An 18,378-nucleotide genomic window follows, 5' to 3' on the forward strand; every position below is an offset into this window, starting at 1 on the left:
CCAGGCACGCAGATAGAATCTCCTAAACTTTCCTTATATATATTAATGAAGATTTGTTAGCTTTAATTCATTAATGACTGGCTTTAGCATTTATGTGACTTCATAGCTCATTAACCTTCGCTTAATGTACATGATTAAGAGTTGAGAATGCATTAATTGATAGGCACGGATTGGTGCCAAAGACAAGGACCCATGTATAGGTGTTTTCAATAATGGAGTTCAGTCGTTAAAATTTGAATACATTTTTATTAAATAATTGTGAAAATCGATTAAACTAACGTCACACACGTATTTTTATAAACAACGTTTATATATTAGATTATTCGGTCGATTGAGTTCAGACACGTACACTCTTTCATAAAGAATGTTTTAGATCGATCGAGTTTAGATACGTGCATTCTTTTACAAAGAATGTTTATATATTAGATGATTCGGTCGATCGAGTTTAGAAATATGCATTGTTTTATAAAGAATGTTTATATATTAGATGCTTCGATCCATGAGTTTATACATATATGTTAAAAGATTTAAACATATTTATTAATTCGAGCAACACATATACGCTACTTTATAAAGAATGCTTATATAAGGTTTCAATAAAAGAGGTCAAATGTTAAGTTTTCAATAAAGGAGGTCAAATGCTAAGTTAGAACATATTCATTAAATACTTGACTTTTAAACATATTTTTATTAGATAATTGCATAAATCGATTAAATTAATGACACATGTACATTTCTTTATAACGAATATTTATATATTAGACGATTCAATTGATTGAGTTTAAACATATATATTTAAATTTAAACATATTTATTATATCGAATTAAATTCTAGCTATAGATTTCTTAGATGAATACCAACAACACATACATTTCTTTGTAAAGAATGTTTATATAAGTTTTCAACAACGTAGGTTGAATGCTAAGTTATAACATATTCATTAGAAACTTGAGTTTTGAACATATTTTTATTGTATAATTACATAAATGTTACGTTTTATTCAACATCTTTTTACTGCTTTAGAAGGACACATTCATGGACAATTGTAGCTGGCTAGCTAAAATGAGTCATGGTAAACCTATTACAAAACAAAACCTTATACAAAACAGACCTTATACAAAACAAAGCTTAATAGTTAGGCATATGGAGCCAATCCGACATGGGCTATGACAAAGTTTTTAATCACAGAAAAATGGTTTACGAGCGGAGCCCATATGGCCGCAGCCCAAAGACGTTTCTCAAATCTAAAGAAGTACCAAACAAATTGGCTGCTCACCGCGAAAGTTTAGAGCCGGCCGGGCAGCAAGGAGCGTACCAGCAAGGAAGGAGCGTACCAGCACCTTGTCATGGGAGCCGGCCGGGCAGCAAGGAGCGTACCAGCAACAAAACATAACATGACCTAACACAGATATCCATGGCGATTTTCATGAGAGCAAAAAAGTTATTCTCCACTTCTCTCAGATCCTTTACTCGGTTTCAGGTCTCTCCATGTTTTTTCTTTTACACTTGTCTTTTTATTTTGTTTGTAGCATTTTGTCGAATATCTTTTCGACATAAAACCAACTATGACCTTTTTTTTTTTGCTTAGAGGTGGAACCACACGTTAGGTGAAAGAAGTTTGCAAGGTGAATTATATTCTGAAATGGTTCCAGCGCCTAATCCCGCGCTTCAACAAAGTATCATGCTTTATTTAATTTAACGTCCTGTTTAGCATTTTTCAGTCATTATCTGGGAATTTAAACTCTCGAATTTTATTAAAATGGATGCAGTTGACACCTCAAAATGGAAGAAGATCCAAGCAAGCAAGGTGGGAATATCTGCTTCTATGATTTCGCATCCGTCCTGGGTTGTATTGAATATTCTTCATAAAGGAGGTAATCATCTGTTACATTACCCGTTTGTTTTATTAAATGTTTCCTGTTCCCAAAGCCTCGTTAATGTAGTTCTTTAAGCTAAAAATTGCAAGTTGAATCTTTTGACTTAGTTTGTTTTGTTCATACTATTTACTCATTTGGACAGATTTTTGTATCGAAAGCAATGCTACTTGCTTTTCCCCATGGTTATATTTTCCTTGAGTATTTCAGGGTTTGAAGCCTATTTAGTTGGAGGCTGTGTCAGAGATTTACTACTAAATAGAATACCTAAAGATTTTGATGTGATTACCACTGCAAATCTGAAACAAGTTTGGTCACAATTTTCTTGGTATTCTTCTTAGTTAGAATTTATAGGGTAATGTGGGTTGACATTAAATGTTTTCTATTGTTATTCGTAATATTTTGCTACAGATAAGAAGTAGATTTCATCGAGCTGTGATTATTGGACGAAGGTTTCCAATATGCAGAGTACAGATCAAAGGATCTATAATTGAGGTCAATTTCTGGGTTCATTACTATGGGTAACTTTTTATGTTACTTCTGGATGAGAATTGCCTCAGTTGCGGGAAGTTTCTTAATATGTAATATTGATTTTGAATGTTTCAATAGGTTTCAAGTTTTGAGACAGTTGCAAAACATGATGAAGAAAAAGAAAAAACTTTACCATCTTTAGTACCAAACAGATGTGATGAAAAAGACTTAATCCGCTGGAGAAATAGCAGGAATCGGGACTTCACTATTAACAGGTATTAGTTCTCATATGTTTATTTTGTTTATTCCTTGGAAAGAGCTATTATTGTCCATATATTAGCTTGTTAAGATCCCATTTTCCCATCTTCTCCGTGATTAAGCTTGAGTTTGATGCCGTCTAGTTGATAAAAAGTTTGTTTGAATTTTGGGTGCAGCTTATTTTTTGACCCTTTTACAAGTAACATCTATGATTACAATGATGGAATGTCAGATTTGAAATTGTTAAAGGTGATTTCATTCTCCACCTCTGCCAATAACAATTTTATGTGTTTCATAACATGCTCTAATATTTACCCTCTGACCCTTCTGTTTGGTCTCAGCTACGGACGTTAATCCCTGCTCATGTGTCATTTCAAGAGGACTGTGGTAGGTGATTTTAGCTTTACTGAGTGCAATCTCTTAAATTTTTTTTTTTGGATGGAACAACTTCTACATTATGGGGCATTAATGGAAATTTTCTGCAATTTATCTGACCTAGCAAGAATTCTCCGGGGCTTAAGAATTGCAGCTCGTCTATGCTTGTCATTTTCAAGGGATATAGAGAGGGCAATGCACGATCTTTCTGCCTCCATTGGGGGATTAGATAAGGTAGTTCAGTAATCAGTCGAGAACATTCCTGTTGTGTAGATAGTGGCTCTTCTCTCACTCGCTCTTGATCTGTCTCTCCATTTGCGACTCTGGGAGTCTTTTCTTGCCTCAACCGTATTGTGTCTAATTTACAACCTTTTGCCTTTGGACCCTTTTCTTTTTTGGTGTAAAATTAAGGTGACATTATCAATATTTACCTAATACTTACCATCATAATGTTCTACATTTATCCAGTTCAGGTTAATGTTGGAAATAAACTACATGCTGTCATATGGAGCTGCTGTGCCTTCCATCTGCTTGCTCCAGAGATTTAACCTGCTGAACATTTTACTTCCATTTCAGGTCCACACATTTTTAGCTTATGGTTGTCCATAATTTAATTTATTGAATTTAGTCATTATAGAGGTTAGCCGAGGCTTGTTTGCTTCGCAGGCAGCGTACATTGATCAACAGAGATCTGCCAAGAATTCAATGATGCTGATGGTGAGCTTGGTTCTATGTTCTGTATTTCTAATATTGTTGATAAAGAAGTCCTTATTTGTAGCATGAAGGAATTATGAAAGTTTTGTTTGCTATGCATTTCAAGTTGACTTTCTCAAGACTGCTTTGGGACAATATGAATACTCAGTATTAAAAGTATTTGGAATTCAAAGCGATTTATAGATATTAGTGCACCCTCTTGATATTCTCACTCCGTGTATATTAATACTTGCCTTGAAAGTTAAGGTATATCTTATAGAAAGTGTAATCTGAATGCTTTTTGAGTTTCAAACTTACGATAATAAATTGATAATTATTTATCTTCTGCAAAATACAACCATCATTGTGGTTATCTGGTTTGGCATGCTTGAAAATTTGATATATTTTTTACATAAATTTTGACAAATTTTCAAAATATTATTCCAGTCAATATGATATTTTCAAGGAACTGAAATACTTTCTACTGGCTTGCATACATATGATTTTTAATAAGGTCTTTGAGACACAAGAATTTAGGCTTGATTGTTTGACTTCCTGAATTGTCGTCCTTCGTCTTTTTGGCAGAAACTATTCTTCAATCTGGATAAGTTGGTTTCTTGTGATCATCCTGCTGATAGCAATCTATGGTGAGCCATTTGTCTGTTTTGTTTTTGTTCTCAGGCATAGAATATCTTAAGACTTCTTCTTTATCGTTGTCATTAGCAATAATCTCTTGGCTATTGTAAAGAGTAGTTAGACTTTCTTTTAGTTTACTGGAAATTTTGGCGATCTCTATTTTAACCTTTCTCAGATTGGGTTGAAAATTCGTCTCTAGTTGGGGAGATTGGTGCTTTAGTTTCTGTTAGAGATATTTTGGTTAGGCAGATTCCTAGGTCTTGTAATTGGGAGGCTGACAAATTAGCCAAGGAGGGGATTGGTTGATAGGTTTTAGTAGTCTTTTACTTTGGTGTTTTTTTTCTGGTGGTGTTTTGTTTTATGTAATCTTATGTTAGTTGGGTTATTAATATAATGGGGTACTCTTTTCCTCCTTTGTCAGCTGCCTCTGTTCAAGAGGCAACTATGAGGGAGGTTTTTAATGAGGCCTCCTATTCTTATCAAAAAAAAAAGATTGGGTTGAAAATATTATTTCTGAGAAGAATGAGCTTAAATGTATGTGGGAGTATTTTAACACTGCATATGATGGTTCATATTAAGAGGAATTATCACAATATGTAAACTAAAGGAACTGGTGGATGGTATGAAGTGGATTTTTTTTGTCATTATTTCAGCATCTGAGTAGTCCTTATCATTTTTCCTGCATGGAACAGGGTTGGAATGTTGATGTTTCACCTGGCATTGGTAAACAACCCTCAAGATGCTCTTGTCGTCTGGACCTTTGCTTCTGTTCTATATCATGGAAATTGGAAGGAAGGTGTTGAATTTGCAAGAGAACATACTAAATTGGATGTTAAATTCGTTCCTGAAATCTCAGGATTTTCAGAAACTAAATCAGATGAAGATCTTGCCAAAGAAGTTGCCCAGTTTGCATCTTCAGTGCAAAATTCTGTATGGGCCTTAACAGAGACTAGCAATCTACTTGAATCAATGTCCAAATATCCATTTTCTCCTTGCTCTGGATTGGTAAGTGCCTTTGACATCCACCCCATTGAATTTTTTTAGCTTTCTAATCAGAAAGACATGTTCATGTTTTTCATACTGAAGATAAAATAACTTGTCATCAGAAATGCCTCTATATCATGCCTTGATATGCTTTTGGTTTCTTACTAATAATTGACATTGTTCTAGTACATGAACTGTATACGTATCTTCTTTTAGTAAATAGTTTTTCTTTTTCCAGGTGTTTATACCAAAGAGCATTGCAAATAAAACTGCTAAACTATTTGCCCTGATAGTAGAAGATATTAAATCTTTCATAAAAGGAAGAGGGAGAATAAGTTCTGAGATTAACTATCACCTGCTTGGGATAGGGGATCCGTGTGAGACGAGATATGTGCTTGGCAAAATTATCTTAGAAACAATGAAGGCTGGTCCCTGTGGAAATGCAGCAGAAATAGCCACCGATGAGAACGACCGCCTACAACCAAAGGCCATCGAGGAGATTCCAACCAATAATAAATCTCCAGTGAAGAAGGATAAAAAATGTACCCCATTGTTACCGAAGAATCAAAAATTGGTTGAGAGCAACCAGAATCCTTCCGAGCTACATACTGCTACAAAGAAGCGGAAAGCGGTTGCTGATGAGAAAGGCATACTAAAGGCAATGGAGGAAATGTTGACCAATAATAAATCTCCAATGAAGGATAAAAACCGTGTCCCGTCATTATCAAACCCTGACAAGGGAAGAATGCCGAAGAAGCAAAAATTGGATGAGTGGAACCAGAATCCTTCCGAGCTACATACTGCCATAAAGAACCGGAAAGCAGTTGCAAAAGATGAACTCAGTATATCGGAGAAGGAAATAGGTCATTTGCGGGGTCAGGAAAATACAGTGGTAAAGGAATCGAAAAGCAAGAAGGGTAAGGCAAAGAAATCTAAGGAGCATACGAAGTTAGTAGCAGAGAAGTTGAAGCATCATTTTCCACCAGATGCAGCAAAGGGAAAAACAGAACAGAAAGAAACAGCAGGGAAGGAGAGAAATGGTGCAACTTCACTTTCTAGTCTCTTCACGAGACCACTTTGATTATGATGCGTTTGCATGCTACAATCTCTTTATGAACAGCAAATGCTGTGTACCAATGTTCTGTTAACACATGATGCCATGGATAGAGAACAGAGAGGAGAGGTATTATCACTGAATTTATGGAATTGTATTACACGTTTTAAATATAATATATAGTTATATTAAATACACTTAATTTAATTATACAATGATTTTCCAAATGTTCCAAATATATTTTTATACAACAATATTGTGATGTCTAAAAATATTTTAATTTTAGAATTGGAGAATGTACGTAGTTATATGAATAAGTTTTTTTTTTTTATTTTTTTAAATAATCTGAGATCTTATACGTATTAATATTTGTCAAAATAATTTTAATTAATTGATAATACACGACCGAGCTTTAATATTTTCCTTTAATAATTGAGATGTCATTAAAATATTTAATTTAACAAATTTTATAATTATTATTAGAAAAACGAAATTTTTAATTATATCGAAATAAAGAGTTCAAATTAGATTTCCAACTCTTTAAAGTTAAACATGTTATTATTCTCAACTATTATTAAACTAAAATATTTTAAAAAATAAACATATTATTTATTTCTTGCATCCCACGGATTAGAATTCGATTAGCGTACCAGTACCTTTCCATTTCAGTTTATTATTAAGATAAACAAAATACGAATAAAAGAAAGATCCAACTACCCAAAGGAAACCTAAACTCAAGCAATTCCTAAACGACACCGTTGTGTTTGTCCACTTCTCACCAACCCTCTTAGTGAAAGCAAATATCATTCAAAAGAACACTTTTTTCTGTAAGTACTCTCCACTTGCTTTCAGATCTTTCCCACCAGCTTGTTAACCTGCCCCCAAACGAAAATCTAATTCCATGGCTGCAACACCCTTAACCACCCCACACACTCCTCTCCTTCAGGAAACCCACCAAAGCCATTCCTTTCTCAAACCCAATACCGCCTTCCATTATCGAACCTCATGCAAGCCCTTCTCCGTTTCTTGTTCATCGACCATCCAAGATCGTCCCTCCCTCCAATCCCGGTCTCAAGATCGTGTCTTTAACTTTGCCGCCGGTCCCGCCACCTTGCCCGAGAACGTCCTCCTCAAGGCCCAGACCGAGCTCTACAACTGGCGCGGATCTGGCATGAGCGTCATGGAAATGAGTCACCGCGGGAAAGATTTCCGTTCAATTATCGAGAAAGCAGAGGCCGATCTACGTGCCCTTCTCAACATCTCCGAAGACTACGCCGTTTTGTTCCTCCAAGGCGGGGCGACCACTCAGTTCGCTTCTGTCCCTTTGAATCTCTGTGAGCCTGATGACACCGTTGATTATCTTGTTACCGGTTCGTGGGGTGATAAGGCTTTCAAAGAAGCTAAGAAATACTGCAAGCCGAAAGTCGCTTGGAATGGGAAATCGGAGAATTACGTGAGGGTTCCCTCGTTTGATGGTTTGGAACTAAGCCCGGATGCCAAGTATTTGCATATATGTGCCAATGAAACTATTTATGGGGTTGAGTTCAAGAACTACCCGGTTCCCGGCAATCCAAACGGGGTCCTTGTAGCTGACTTGTCTTCCAATTTCTGTTCCAAGCCTGTTGATGTAACCAAGTTTGGGTTAATTTATGCTGGTGCGCAGAAGAATGTTGGGCCATCAGGGGTTTGCATCGTGATCGTGAGGAAAGATCTTATAGGGAATGCACAAGAGATCACCCCAGTGATGCTTGATTACAAGATCCACGCTGACAACAACTCTTTGTATAATACGCCGCCTTGTTTCGGGATCTATATGTGCGGGCTGGTGTTTGAAGATCTTTTGGAGCAGGGAGGATTGAAGGAGGTTGAGAAGAAGAATGAAAAGAAAGCTGGTATTTTATACAATGCCATTGATGAAAGCAAAGGGTTCTACAGGTGTCCTGTCGAGAAATCGGTGAGGTCCCTGATGAATGTTCCGTTTACATTGGAGAAGTCGGAGTTGGAGGCCGAGTTTTTGAAGCAAGCCGAGAAGGAGAAGATGGTGCAGCTTAAGGGACATAGGTCGGTCGGTGGCATGCGAGCTTCCATTTACAATGCTATGCCTTTGGCTGGAGTTGAGAAGTTGGTTTCTTTCATGAAGGTTTTCCAGGCAAAGCATGCTTGATTCATGGCTCTTTCTATACAAGTGCTATTGTTCTCTTATGTCTGTGTTCACTCTTTATGTTTTCGCATTGGTTTTATGTCGGTACGGCTTAAGTACTGTTGATGATAAATTGCTAGCTATCATGTGTTTTTATCTGGGAAAATGCTGAAAGTTACCAAGCAGGGAAAGTTTAGCAAGATTTTTGTAGTAGATTAAAGACATGGTTTGCTTCTTTCATTTCCCATTCAGATTCTTAGGTGCACAATGTTGGATATTTATAATAAATCTCTTGAATTCTGATGTTTATGTGATCCATAATTAATTGCACTGCACATTTGAATTGTGGTATATGTCCAGAATTTTACATTCCCTCAACCGAATCCGAGTATTTTTGCGGACCTCAACACAAAGAATCAAGAAGAAACTCCTTCTTAGGCAGTACATGCAAATAGGAGCAACCTCGGAGTAAAATTTAGGTGAGATTCAACAAACGACCAATGTTGTATACCTAGGATTGCATCTGCATCATGTTAAGTTTCGTTTCTAAATTCATCTGAAGAATCCTATATATACGAAAATGAAAATCTTGATTAAAGAGAAAAACTTAGATCGATGTGTGCCATGGGCTTGTTGTACATGAGTATCTCTGGTTGCAGATATAGAGGGTCAATGATGCCACGAACTAAGATTCATATGCCAGATATAAGAATATGTTGTGATATATATGTTACATGCGGTAGTAGGTAGGAAGACTTGCCTAATATCGTGGTATATGCTATAGCATTATAAGCAAAGTATAAGCCACAACTTTAAACATCAGACGGTGAATTGATTTCACACCCTCTTCAGAACTAAACTGAAGAAGCATAACTATAACAGGAAGTAGATCTCCCACTTCACGTATTTGAAGAACCAACATTGGTTCCAAATCATTATGTGCATCATATTTGAAGTGTATAAAGCAAGTAAATTCAATTAAGTCCTGCCTGTGTGATTGTGAATTTTTGTACCTGTTTCAGGGAGCTCTACTATCTACTGTTTCATTAACTTAACTAAGCCTGCCTCCAGGTCACTTCTTTCCCGAAAAATTACAGTCTTAGTTCCCATGAAAACATAAATCCTTCTGTTTTTCTAGATATTACATTAAACTTTTAACACCTTGAAGAGAAATATGCGTTTAAACACATCAACTGATGGAATATCTTAACCTGTTCATCGAATTGGCCCTGTTGTGTTTTTTGTGGGAAACACTCCTTTGGAGTTATGGTATGTGCAACAGCAACATCAGTGTTTCCTAGGATTTTAGATTTTTTTTAATTCAGAATAATTTTAAATTTGAATTGTAGTGTTTAACTTTTTTTGTGTACTTCATTATACTTCATTTGTAGAACCAATAAAAATGTTAACTCTATAATTGATATTTTGTAGATAATAAATCTTAATGATGTAAACCATTTGTGCTTATTTGATTCTTTTTATAGGTATGTAATAATAGATGGTCATTTGAATCAATAGCTACAACGAAATAGGTATTTTGAACCAATCTCAATAATAAAAGAATTGATTGGAAACAAGCTATACAACAAAGAAATTAAATTTATCCATTCAATAATAGGTGCACTAATTAATACAGTCCCTATAATAGAGGTACCTGACAGAAACTTCACCCATAGCAGACAGACCAAAGTAGGGACTTGAAAAAAAAACATAAATAAGAAACTTCCTTGTCTTTGTCCATTTCCATCCTCTTATGGCTATAGTAGGGGTGATTATCGAGCAAGTCGATCACGAGTTGAGTAGTGCTCGACTCGTGTTCGTTAAAAAATTTTACTGTTCGACTCGTTGCTCGTTAAAATTGTGCTCGATTCGTACTCGTTAAAAAAATTTGTTGCTCAACTCGACTCGTTGCTCGTTAAGCTCACTAAAAATTTATTTTATTTTTTAACTAAAAATAAAATTTACTGATACTGCATGAGGATATTAGGGTTGGGTTTTTTTGTATTAAAATAATATTATTAATTAATAATATTTTATTATTTATTAAAAAAATAATAGAGTAGTTAACTTATTATTTTTTATTTTTTATTAATAAATTAATATTTATTTTTTTAGATTTATTTTTTGAATGAAATAATTTTGAAGTAATTACTAAAAATATATTTTAAAAAAATTAACAAGTTACTTGCGAACTTATCAGTCGAGTTAGACTTTACTCGGCTTAGCTCGCTAAGGTTTCGAGTCGAGTTCGGGTTCGAATCGAGCCAATTCCAGTTCGAACATTTACCGAACTTTGACCGAGTAGAGTTCGAGCTGCTCAACTTGTTGGGCACCCCTTGACTATACTATCCTCGTTAATTTTCCTAAAATTCTATCTTCTCTCTGATCTAATCATGAATTTTCCTATTAGCATATATATCTTCACAATTTCTTCTCAATTAATGGGGATTTAAATACAAACTGAAATTAATTAAAATGCATGGAGAGAGATTATTATTACATGCATAAAAAAGATGAAAACATGATTAAAACACACTTCAAACGCTGCCTCCCCTCCACAATCTGTCCCTCCACTTCTTCCCCCCCGCGCGCCCCGTTTAGAACTACACAATACTACATATTTACAGATCAATATCGAAGGAAAACAAAGAGCAAAATGAATAAGGAATTTTATAGCAGTTGTATTAGTATGTAAAAGATTACCATATTAATATGATCTATGAGACGCACCTCATTGAGTAGAGATGGAGACGGAAGGAGAAACGGAGTCAAGGGCGGGTGCACCGTGGACCCTTGGATGATTACTCTCCAATCCATAGTCCATCATCGGACGGTACTCCAAGTCTTCATCATGATCATACACGAATTCTGGGATCTCTATCATCCAAGCTCAGCAGCTAAGTTCCAACGGATTCGAGTGGTTCTTGATTTCTATGAACAGCTTTCAGGACAAAAGGTTAATTATGCTAAATCAAGCTTGTATTTCAGTCCATCCACAACTCCGACGATTTGTGAGCATCTGTGCTCTTTGGTGGGGTTTCATATGTTACAGAACCCAAAATGTATTTGGGTATGCCTTTGACCGTTGGCCGTTATAAAAATCAAGTGTTTGGATTTGTGCGAGACAAGGTAGTATCACGTGTTCGAGGCTGTACTAAGAATTTAATCTCCTATTGCTGGTAGAGTAGTGTACATTAAAGCTGTGGGGCAAGCTTTGTTAACATATGTTATGGGATGTTATTTGTTGTCGGATGGGGTGATTTCAGATATGATCGCAGTTTTTCTGTGTTATTGGTGGTTCGGTGACCCAAAGGAACACCGGTGGCCTCTTCTTGCTTGGGATATTTTGTGCCATCCGAAACGATTAGGCGGTCTTGGCTTTCAGGATTTTCGACTCTTCAATATTGCTATGGTTGGTAAGCAACTTTGGCGTTTTCTTAATTCTCCGGATAGTCTTGTGGCGCACATCTTCTCTGCCAAATACTTCCTCTAGTGATATTTTTTCTGCTAGTCTTGGTGATCACCCCTCGTTTGCATGGAGAAGCCTTCATTCGGCTATTCAGCAGTTGAGGCCCGAGTTTCATTAGCGTGTCGACATTAACAGTTCAGTTTGTATGCACCAAGCTGTTTGGGGGCGATAACTCACCCGCTCGCCTGGAATCACACTAACTTGATAGCCCCTCTTCAGATCAGATGTGGGGATTTCAAGGTTCTCGATGTTCCATGTTGGAATGCTCCGCTGGTTACTCAGGTGTTCTCATCTTCGGATGCACAGGCTATTCTCAACTGCATTATTTCGTCGGTAAATGTTAATATCCTTCTATGGAGTGGTCATTCTTCTGGCATATATTCTATCCGATCCGGGTGTAATTGGAATTGGCTTTGGCGACGCCATAACACTACTATTCCTGTGTCAAAGCTCTGACTCTGTCTATTTCGTCTGCCTATTCTGCCGCAAGTACGCATTTTTGGCTGGCGAGCTGCCCATGAAGCTCTTCTTGTTGGTCGACGATTATTTCTTGCTGGTTTAGATGCTGGTCATTGTTGTTTATGTGGAGATTTGGAAGAGACAGTCTCACATACGTTGCGTGATCGTTTGGAAGTGCAACCAATTTATGTTATTGCTGGATTTTCAACTGTTGTTCCTGCTCATTGCTCATCTTCTTTTGGATCGTGGCTGGAACATCAAATGAATACTCTTCCTCCTTCCATGTTTGTGTTACTCCTCATCTTAGTTTGGTAAATTTGGTATCGTCGCAACCTGTTTCTACATGACAACCAGTTGCTTCCGGGTTGGCATTTGCTTGCATCATCTGGAGTTTTGCTATCTTCATATATTAATGCTGCTAGAGATCCATTTTTATCAACTTCATCGGCAGGCCCATTTCTGAGATTTTGGTTGCCTTCGGGCAAACAAAAAAAAAGCCCCTCATCAAGATTTAAGTTACAATTTGTATTTGTCTTCTGTTGCATTGCGTTTATCGCTATTGCGAACATAATGCATGATACCGTGGTTATTGCAAGTATCGTGGCTGTGAATTTTTAATAACATAGGCAAGTGTGGACATAAAGATTATGAATATTGTGATTTTGGACGATGTTGTTATCATTGCATAACGGTCATCGTTGTGGTTACATAATGTTATTTAAGTAATTGTTCCTAGTAATAAGTGTTAAAAAATAAATTTTAAGGACAACTCCATAATAACAAGTATTAAAAAATGAGTCCATAATAAAAATATTAAAAAAATAAATTTTGAGAGTATGTTCATATTAACAAATACAAAAAAAATTAAATCTCTAATAAAAGTACTGAAAAAATTAGACTCATAATAAAAAATAAATATTAGAAAAGAAATTAAAATTTAAAAATATGTCACTAATAACAGATATTAAAAAATGGGCCATAACAATAAGTATTGAATAGTTAAGCCTTTAATAACGAATGTTAGAAAAAAATATTGGAAAAAATTGAGCCCCAATTTTTGAAAAATTATAAGTAGGCCCCTAATAATAAATATTAGAAAAATTAAGTCCATAATAATAAATGTTGGGAAAAAATTAAACACTTTATAACAAATATTAAAATAATGGGTCACATAACTGATATAAAACTATTTTTTCACAAGTATAATATATAATAAAAATTCTAGGCCCTGAGCAGTACCCCTCCTGCCCAGGCCCATATACGGCCTGTTCATCGGTTTTCACAACATGTCGATGGCAGAAACCTCCAACTGGGCCTGGAAAATTAACGTTAATGGTGCGTGTCCGATGGGAGTTGGATCCTCGGCGGTCGGTATCATTCTCCGTGACAGTGATGGCGTAGTAATAGCAGGTCGGGCTCTCCCGTTATCTGGCCCTCGTGACGTCAACATTGTTGAGGCTCAAGCCCTTTGCCATGATGTTCGCAAGGCAGTTGATGTGGAACAGTCAAATATCATTGTTGAAACCGATTCTCTGAATGTGGTGCGCCAACTGGAGACCATGACACTGATTGATCGGTGACACAGTTTTACTTGGCTGAAGTTCGTCAGTTGTTGGATTCTAATCCTCAGTCATGTTCGTCTTGAGGCGAATACTACTGCTCACTTGTTTACCGCTCATGTCTCTAGCTCTGATATAGCTTTGTATTGCGATTATGTTTATCCTACTTGTATTTCAAACGCTGCTATTACCGATGTTATCTTCGATTAATGAATGCATGGTTAAAGTTAAAAAAAAAGATTAACTATACTGATAAAATGAAATTTGAAAGACCAAATTGAGGATAAAAATACTAAAATGAAAGGGTTAAAGTAGATATTAAGTGTTATGAATAAGATAACACGTACAGGAGAAAAGTGCAAAACAGAATGAGAAAGATGAAAATGCAATGAAAGAAGCAGGAGAACAGTTTCAAAGTTCACCCAATGACAATTACATACCGATACTGAACCCACCAATCTCAACGCAAACATAAAACTTGAAAAATATTTAACAACCGGACTCGGTTGTTAAACACCGAGTCATCTCCTGAAGCCTAGAGCTTCTATCTACCATAATTTCCTGGTCAGTTTCACAAAATTTTGGCTTAGAAAGAAATTAATTCACGAGCTAATGCACTCTCAAGATTAATTGCTCAAATAGAGTGAAATCCACATTGTTGGCCATAGGTCGCCATGCCTTCCGGGCGACCTTGTAGGTCGCCATGCACTCCGGGCGACCTACCCTTGCCCAAACAGAGAGAATGAACGTGTTGCATGGCACATGCACGTCCCAACACATAGGTCGACATGCCCTCCGGGCGACCTTGTAGGTCGCCATGCACTCCGGGCGACCTACCCTCGCTCGACTGCCCTCGGATTCCCTCGCATAGCTCGTTCGGGTGCCTTCGGATTCCCTCGCATAGCTCGCTCGGCTGCCCTCGGATGCCCTCGCATAGCTCGTTCGGATGGCCTCGGATGCTCTTGGATAGCCTCGGTCGGATGGCCTCGGATGCCCAGCGTGTTGGGACGTGCATGGCACATGCTATCTCTTGTAGCTCGCCGGGAAGACATGGCGACCTAGTAGGTCGCCCAGAAGGCATGAAACCTACGGCCAACACTGTGGATTTCACCTTATTTGAACAATTAATCTTGGGAGTGCTTTATCTCGTGAATTAATTTTTTCCAGAACATTATCTCGAAAGTTTTGCCTAAAACTTCATTTGTTTTCTTCGCTCCAATTTTATTTTTAACTCCTAACCGTAACATTGTTGCAAATGAAATTACTTTGAGTAGAATAATAAATGGGTTCATGTACTGTTGCTCACTAGTAGCAGCTGATTCTACGAATATGGGTGTTTTCAGCTAATCCTAAAAAGTAATTTTTAGTTAACAAATTTTGTACCTGATGATAGAAGTTCTTTATCTGATATTTGGCAGTCCGCAAAGGAATGTGAATACCTGATTAATCTTGCCAAGCCTCATATGAAAAGGTCAACCGTTGTTGATAGTAAAACTGGCAAGACCGAAGATATTTTTTTAGTTTTTATTACCTTCACTGGTGTAATTTCTTTATCATGCTTCCTTCCTCGGACTCTGCTTTGGGTCGGTTTCCTTTTTGGTGCCCATGGTTGTAAAGTTACTCATGGCAACACAATAATATGCAGAGCACGGGGAAGGACTTCAAGTTCTCCACTGCGACGTTGCCAAAAATATGAACCCCACCATGACTACTTCACGGATGAATTCAATACTCGGAATGGGGGCCAGCGCATGGCTGCTGTACTTATGTATCTGTAAGTAAGATGACCAAATAACGTACTTTCACTTTTATTATTCTGGTGCATTATGTGAAAGCTCACATTTGCTTCTTTTTTACTTTCTTTTAACCGTTTTACAGCTCGCATGTTGAAGAAGGCGGAGAGACGGTGTTTCCTTCGGCAAAGGGGAACGTTAGTGCTGTGCGTTGGTGGAATGAATTATCTGAATGTGGAAAAGGAGGACTTTCTGTAAAACCAAAGATGGGTGATGCATTACTTTTCTGGAGCATGATACTTGATGCCACTCTGGATCCTTCAAGTCTGCATGGTTAGTTCTAGTCACTGATTAAATTTCTTCTTAGGTGTGTGCTTCAAATTATCCTGGACAATTTCTCTTCTTTTGTTTCCTTTTCTTTTTTAGGATAATTTAGAACTTACTGTTTTAACTTATCCAGGAGGCTGCCCCGTGATTCGAGGAAATAAGTGGTCGTCTACAAAATGGATGCGTGTCCAAGAATACAAGATTTGAACAATAATTATTCATCATGAAGGTAACCTTCTCTATCTAGTATTTGAGTTACCAAAATCATTTATATAAAGGGGTATGTTCATCAATTGAGGACTGTCCATTTTGATCTAGAACTCTTAAATTAGGTATTTGATTATGATTATTAATTTATACCATATGCTACGTTGGTATGGATCTTCAAAAGAGATTCAGTCTGCATTAAACAAGAAGTTCAAAAGAGATTCAGATTGCTGGAGGGACATGATTTCTTCTTCGTTGAGAGAGGGAATAAAGAACCCCACAAAAACCTGCTCCTGCATTGACCAAGATCCCCGTTGTTTTTCTTCGGACTCGTTCATGCTAGTCTTGCCTGCACATTATCTTTTATGGTCATTTTTTTGTTCATAGTCGGCAGGGTTTACTTAGATTACTTACTATCCTGGATGATGCTTTGGAAAGTTAAACCGAGAGCTCCACCACCCTTGTGTTCCAAGGGTGGAGCGCAACCTGTTCCTTTCCTCCCTCCTTTTTTCATGTAGTGGTAGTAGTGCTAGTAACAATTGTAATTTTAATCTTATTCAATGATTAAAAAAAATGATGTCAAAATAATTAAGTTTTCAGTTGACGCGTTTCATCACTCCTAGCATGTGAATTCAATACTCACTAAGAGCAAAAATTTTCCTTCCCTCTCCTTGAGGTAGATATTGTTAAAAAAATCATATAAAAGTAATTTAGAGATGTTAGAGCAATTAACCGTAATATATTTTAATTGAAAATATACACATGGTAAAGTGTATAAAAATAAGACCTTATTTTTAAAAGAATCAATTAAGCCTTTCATTCATTGTTCTGACATGTGTCCAAGTTTCTGATGCCATAGCATTGAAGAATCTAAACTATATGAGGCAACAGAGGCTTCTGCTTCTAGCAAAGTCTCTCCCTTCAGCATGTACAAGTTTACTGCTATCTTTTCACCTTTTATCACCACAAGCGCTCCACGGAACACCTTCATGATTCCTTTCCGTGTTTCAATCTTGCTTGCATTATTATCCAACAATCCGTAGGATAATAAATTTTTCTTCAGGCCTTTCACGTGCCGCACATCTCGAACAACTTTAATTGTTCCATCATACATCTTCAATTTGATGATTCTCACGCCAATGATCTCTAAGGCATGATCATTGCAACTATACACAGATCCTCCTGAGACAGGTTCATAATGATGAAACCATTCTCTTCTTGAGGTCATGTGATATGTTGCTCCTGAATCAATGAGTCATATATCTGCAAATCTTTTTTTACCTTCCACGGTGGTTGACGCTTCACAATATAGAGTATATCCATCATCTGAAGTGTTTGCGGTATTGCCTTGTGGATCGGAGTTTTTACCTAGACTCCAACAATCCTTCTTCAAGTGACCCTTCTTTCCACAGTTGTAGCACTTTAAATTCTTCTTGCTAATCGAATTTGATCTATCATGTTTGTGACGGCTGCTTTGGCCACGTTCTGTTGATCTCCCTCTCATCGTTGTCAACGCTTCTGCTTGTTGAAGATTTACTTGTATGTCTTCCTTGTTCTTGCGCTGATTTTCATCTTGTAGAACAACAACTGCAACATCATCGAAGACTAGACTGGTAACATTACTATTTGTCAAGTTGATGATGAGTTGATCATACGAATTAGATAGACTTTGAAGTAGAAGTTAAGCACGTTCTTGTTCTCCTATTGTACATCTTAAGGATGTAACTTGAGAAAACAAAGTGTTCAGTGTGTTAAAGTGTTCAGTGTGTTTAAGTGCTCCGTCACTAAAGTAGATTATGTCATCCGGAGAGTGTACAATTTCCTCTTAAAAATTTTTTTATTGTGCAACGATGTGACCTCGTACAGTTTGGTGAGATGATCCTATATTTAATTAGTTGTCTTCTTCTCCTTGATGCTTAACAATACTTCATCTGCTAATGTTAGATGAAAGTTTGCCATAACATTCCTGTCTATTTCGATCCATTTGTTGTCATCTGTGAAATCTACCGGCCTTTCACTGATAGCTGCTAGACAACCGTCTTTCCTCAGGATGACCTTCACCTTCAATTTCCACAATGAGAAATTTCTCCCATTGAACTTTTCAATATCAAATTTCGTTGTCATAGCTTGTATTACGG

General features: G+C 36.9%; 4 protein-coding genes across 5 annotated transcripts; all 4 read left to right on the top strand.

The window, feature by feature from the left end:
- The first annotated feature begins 1,333 nt into the window (after positions 1 to 1,333).
- LOC120152204 (poly(A) polymerase I-like) lies at positions 1,334 to 2,234 on the top strand. Of its 2 annotated transcripts, none has more exons than XM_039164474.1 (4): positions 1,334 to 1,481; positions 1,590 to 1,677; positions 1,771 to 1,875; positions 2,086 to 2,234. In XM_039164474.1, the coding sequence occupies exons 1-4, from the start codon at positions 1,416 to 1,418 to the stop codon at positions 2,214 to 2,216; spliced, it is 390 nt and encodes a 129-aa protein (XP_039020405.1). In that variant the 5' UTR covers positions 1,334 to 1,415; the 3' UTR covers positions 2,217 to 2,234. The 2 variants fall into 2 exon arrangements, with proteins under 2 accessions (XP_039020405.1, XP_039020406.1); XM_039164475.1 differs by having other exon boundaries at positions 1,590 to 1,655; positions 1,761 to 1,875.
- A 1-nt stretch (position 2,235) lies between these two features.
- Positions 2,236 to 6,405, top strand: LOC120152203. The gene is made up of 10 exons (XM_039164473.1): positions 2,236 to 2,370; positions 2,485 to 2,621; positions 2,781 to 2,853; positions 2,946 to 2,991; positions 3,104 to 3,213; positions 3,448 to 3,555; positions 3,646 to 3,696; positions 4,258 to 4,319; positions 5,001 to 5,313; positions 5,531 to 6,405. The coding sequence occupies exons 1-10, from the start codon at positions 2,251 to 2,253 to the stop codon at positions 6,371 to 6,373; spliced, it is 1,863 nt and encodes a 620-aa protein (XP_039020404.1). The 5' UTR covers positions 2,236 to 2,250; the 3' UTR covers positions 6,374 to 6,405.
- Positions 6,406 to 7,202: 797 nt separating this feature from the next.
- Positions 7,203 to 8,785, top strand: LOC120152462 (phosphoserine aminotransferase 2, chloroplastic-like). The gene has a single exon (XM_039164681.1). It carries the CDS (start codon positions 7,248 to 7,250, stop codon positions 8,508 to 8,510), a length of 1,263 nt encoding a protein of 420 aa, XP_039020612.1. The 5' UTR covers positions 7,203 to 7,247; the 3' UTR covers positions 8,511 to 8,785.
- A 6,788-nt stretch (positions 8,786 to 15,573) lies between these two features.
- LOC120152178 (probable prolyl 4-hydroxylase 10) lies at positions 15,574 to 16,769 on the top strand. The gene is made up of 4 exons (XM_039164449.1): positions 15,574 to 15,747; positions 15,852 to 16,039; positions 16,167 to 16,262; positions 16,628 to 16,769. Exons 1-3 carry the CDS (start codon positions 15,725 to 15,727, stop codon positions 16,238 to 16,240), a joined length of 285 nt encoding a protein of 94 aa, XP_039020380.1. The 5' UTR covers positions 15,574 to 15,724; the 3' UTR covers positions 16,241 to 16,262; positions 16,628 to 16,769.
- The last annotated feature ends 1,609 nt before the right edge of the window (positions 16,770 to 18,378 follow it).

Source organism: Hibiscus syriacus, unplaced genomic scaffold, assembly GCF_006381635.1.
Source record: "Hibiscus syriacus cultivar Baekdansim isolate YM2019G1 unplaced genomic scaffold, ASM638163v2 tig00111088_pilon, whole genome shotgun sequence".
Classification (NCBI taxonomy): domain Eukaryota; kingdom Viridiplantae; phylum Streptophyta; class Magnoliopsida; order Malvales; family Malvaceae; genus Hibiscus; species Hibiscus syriacus.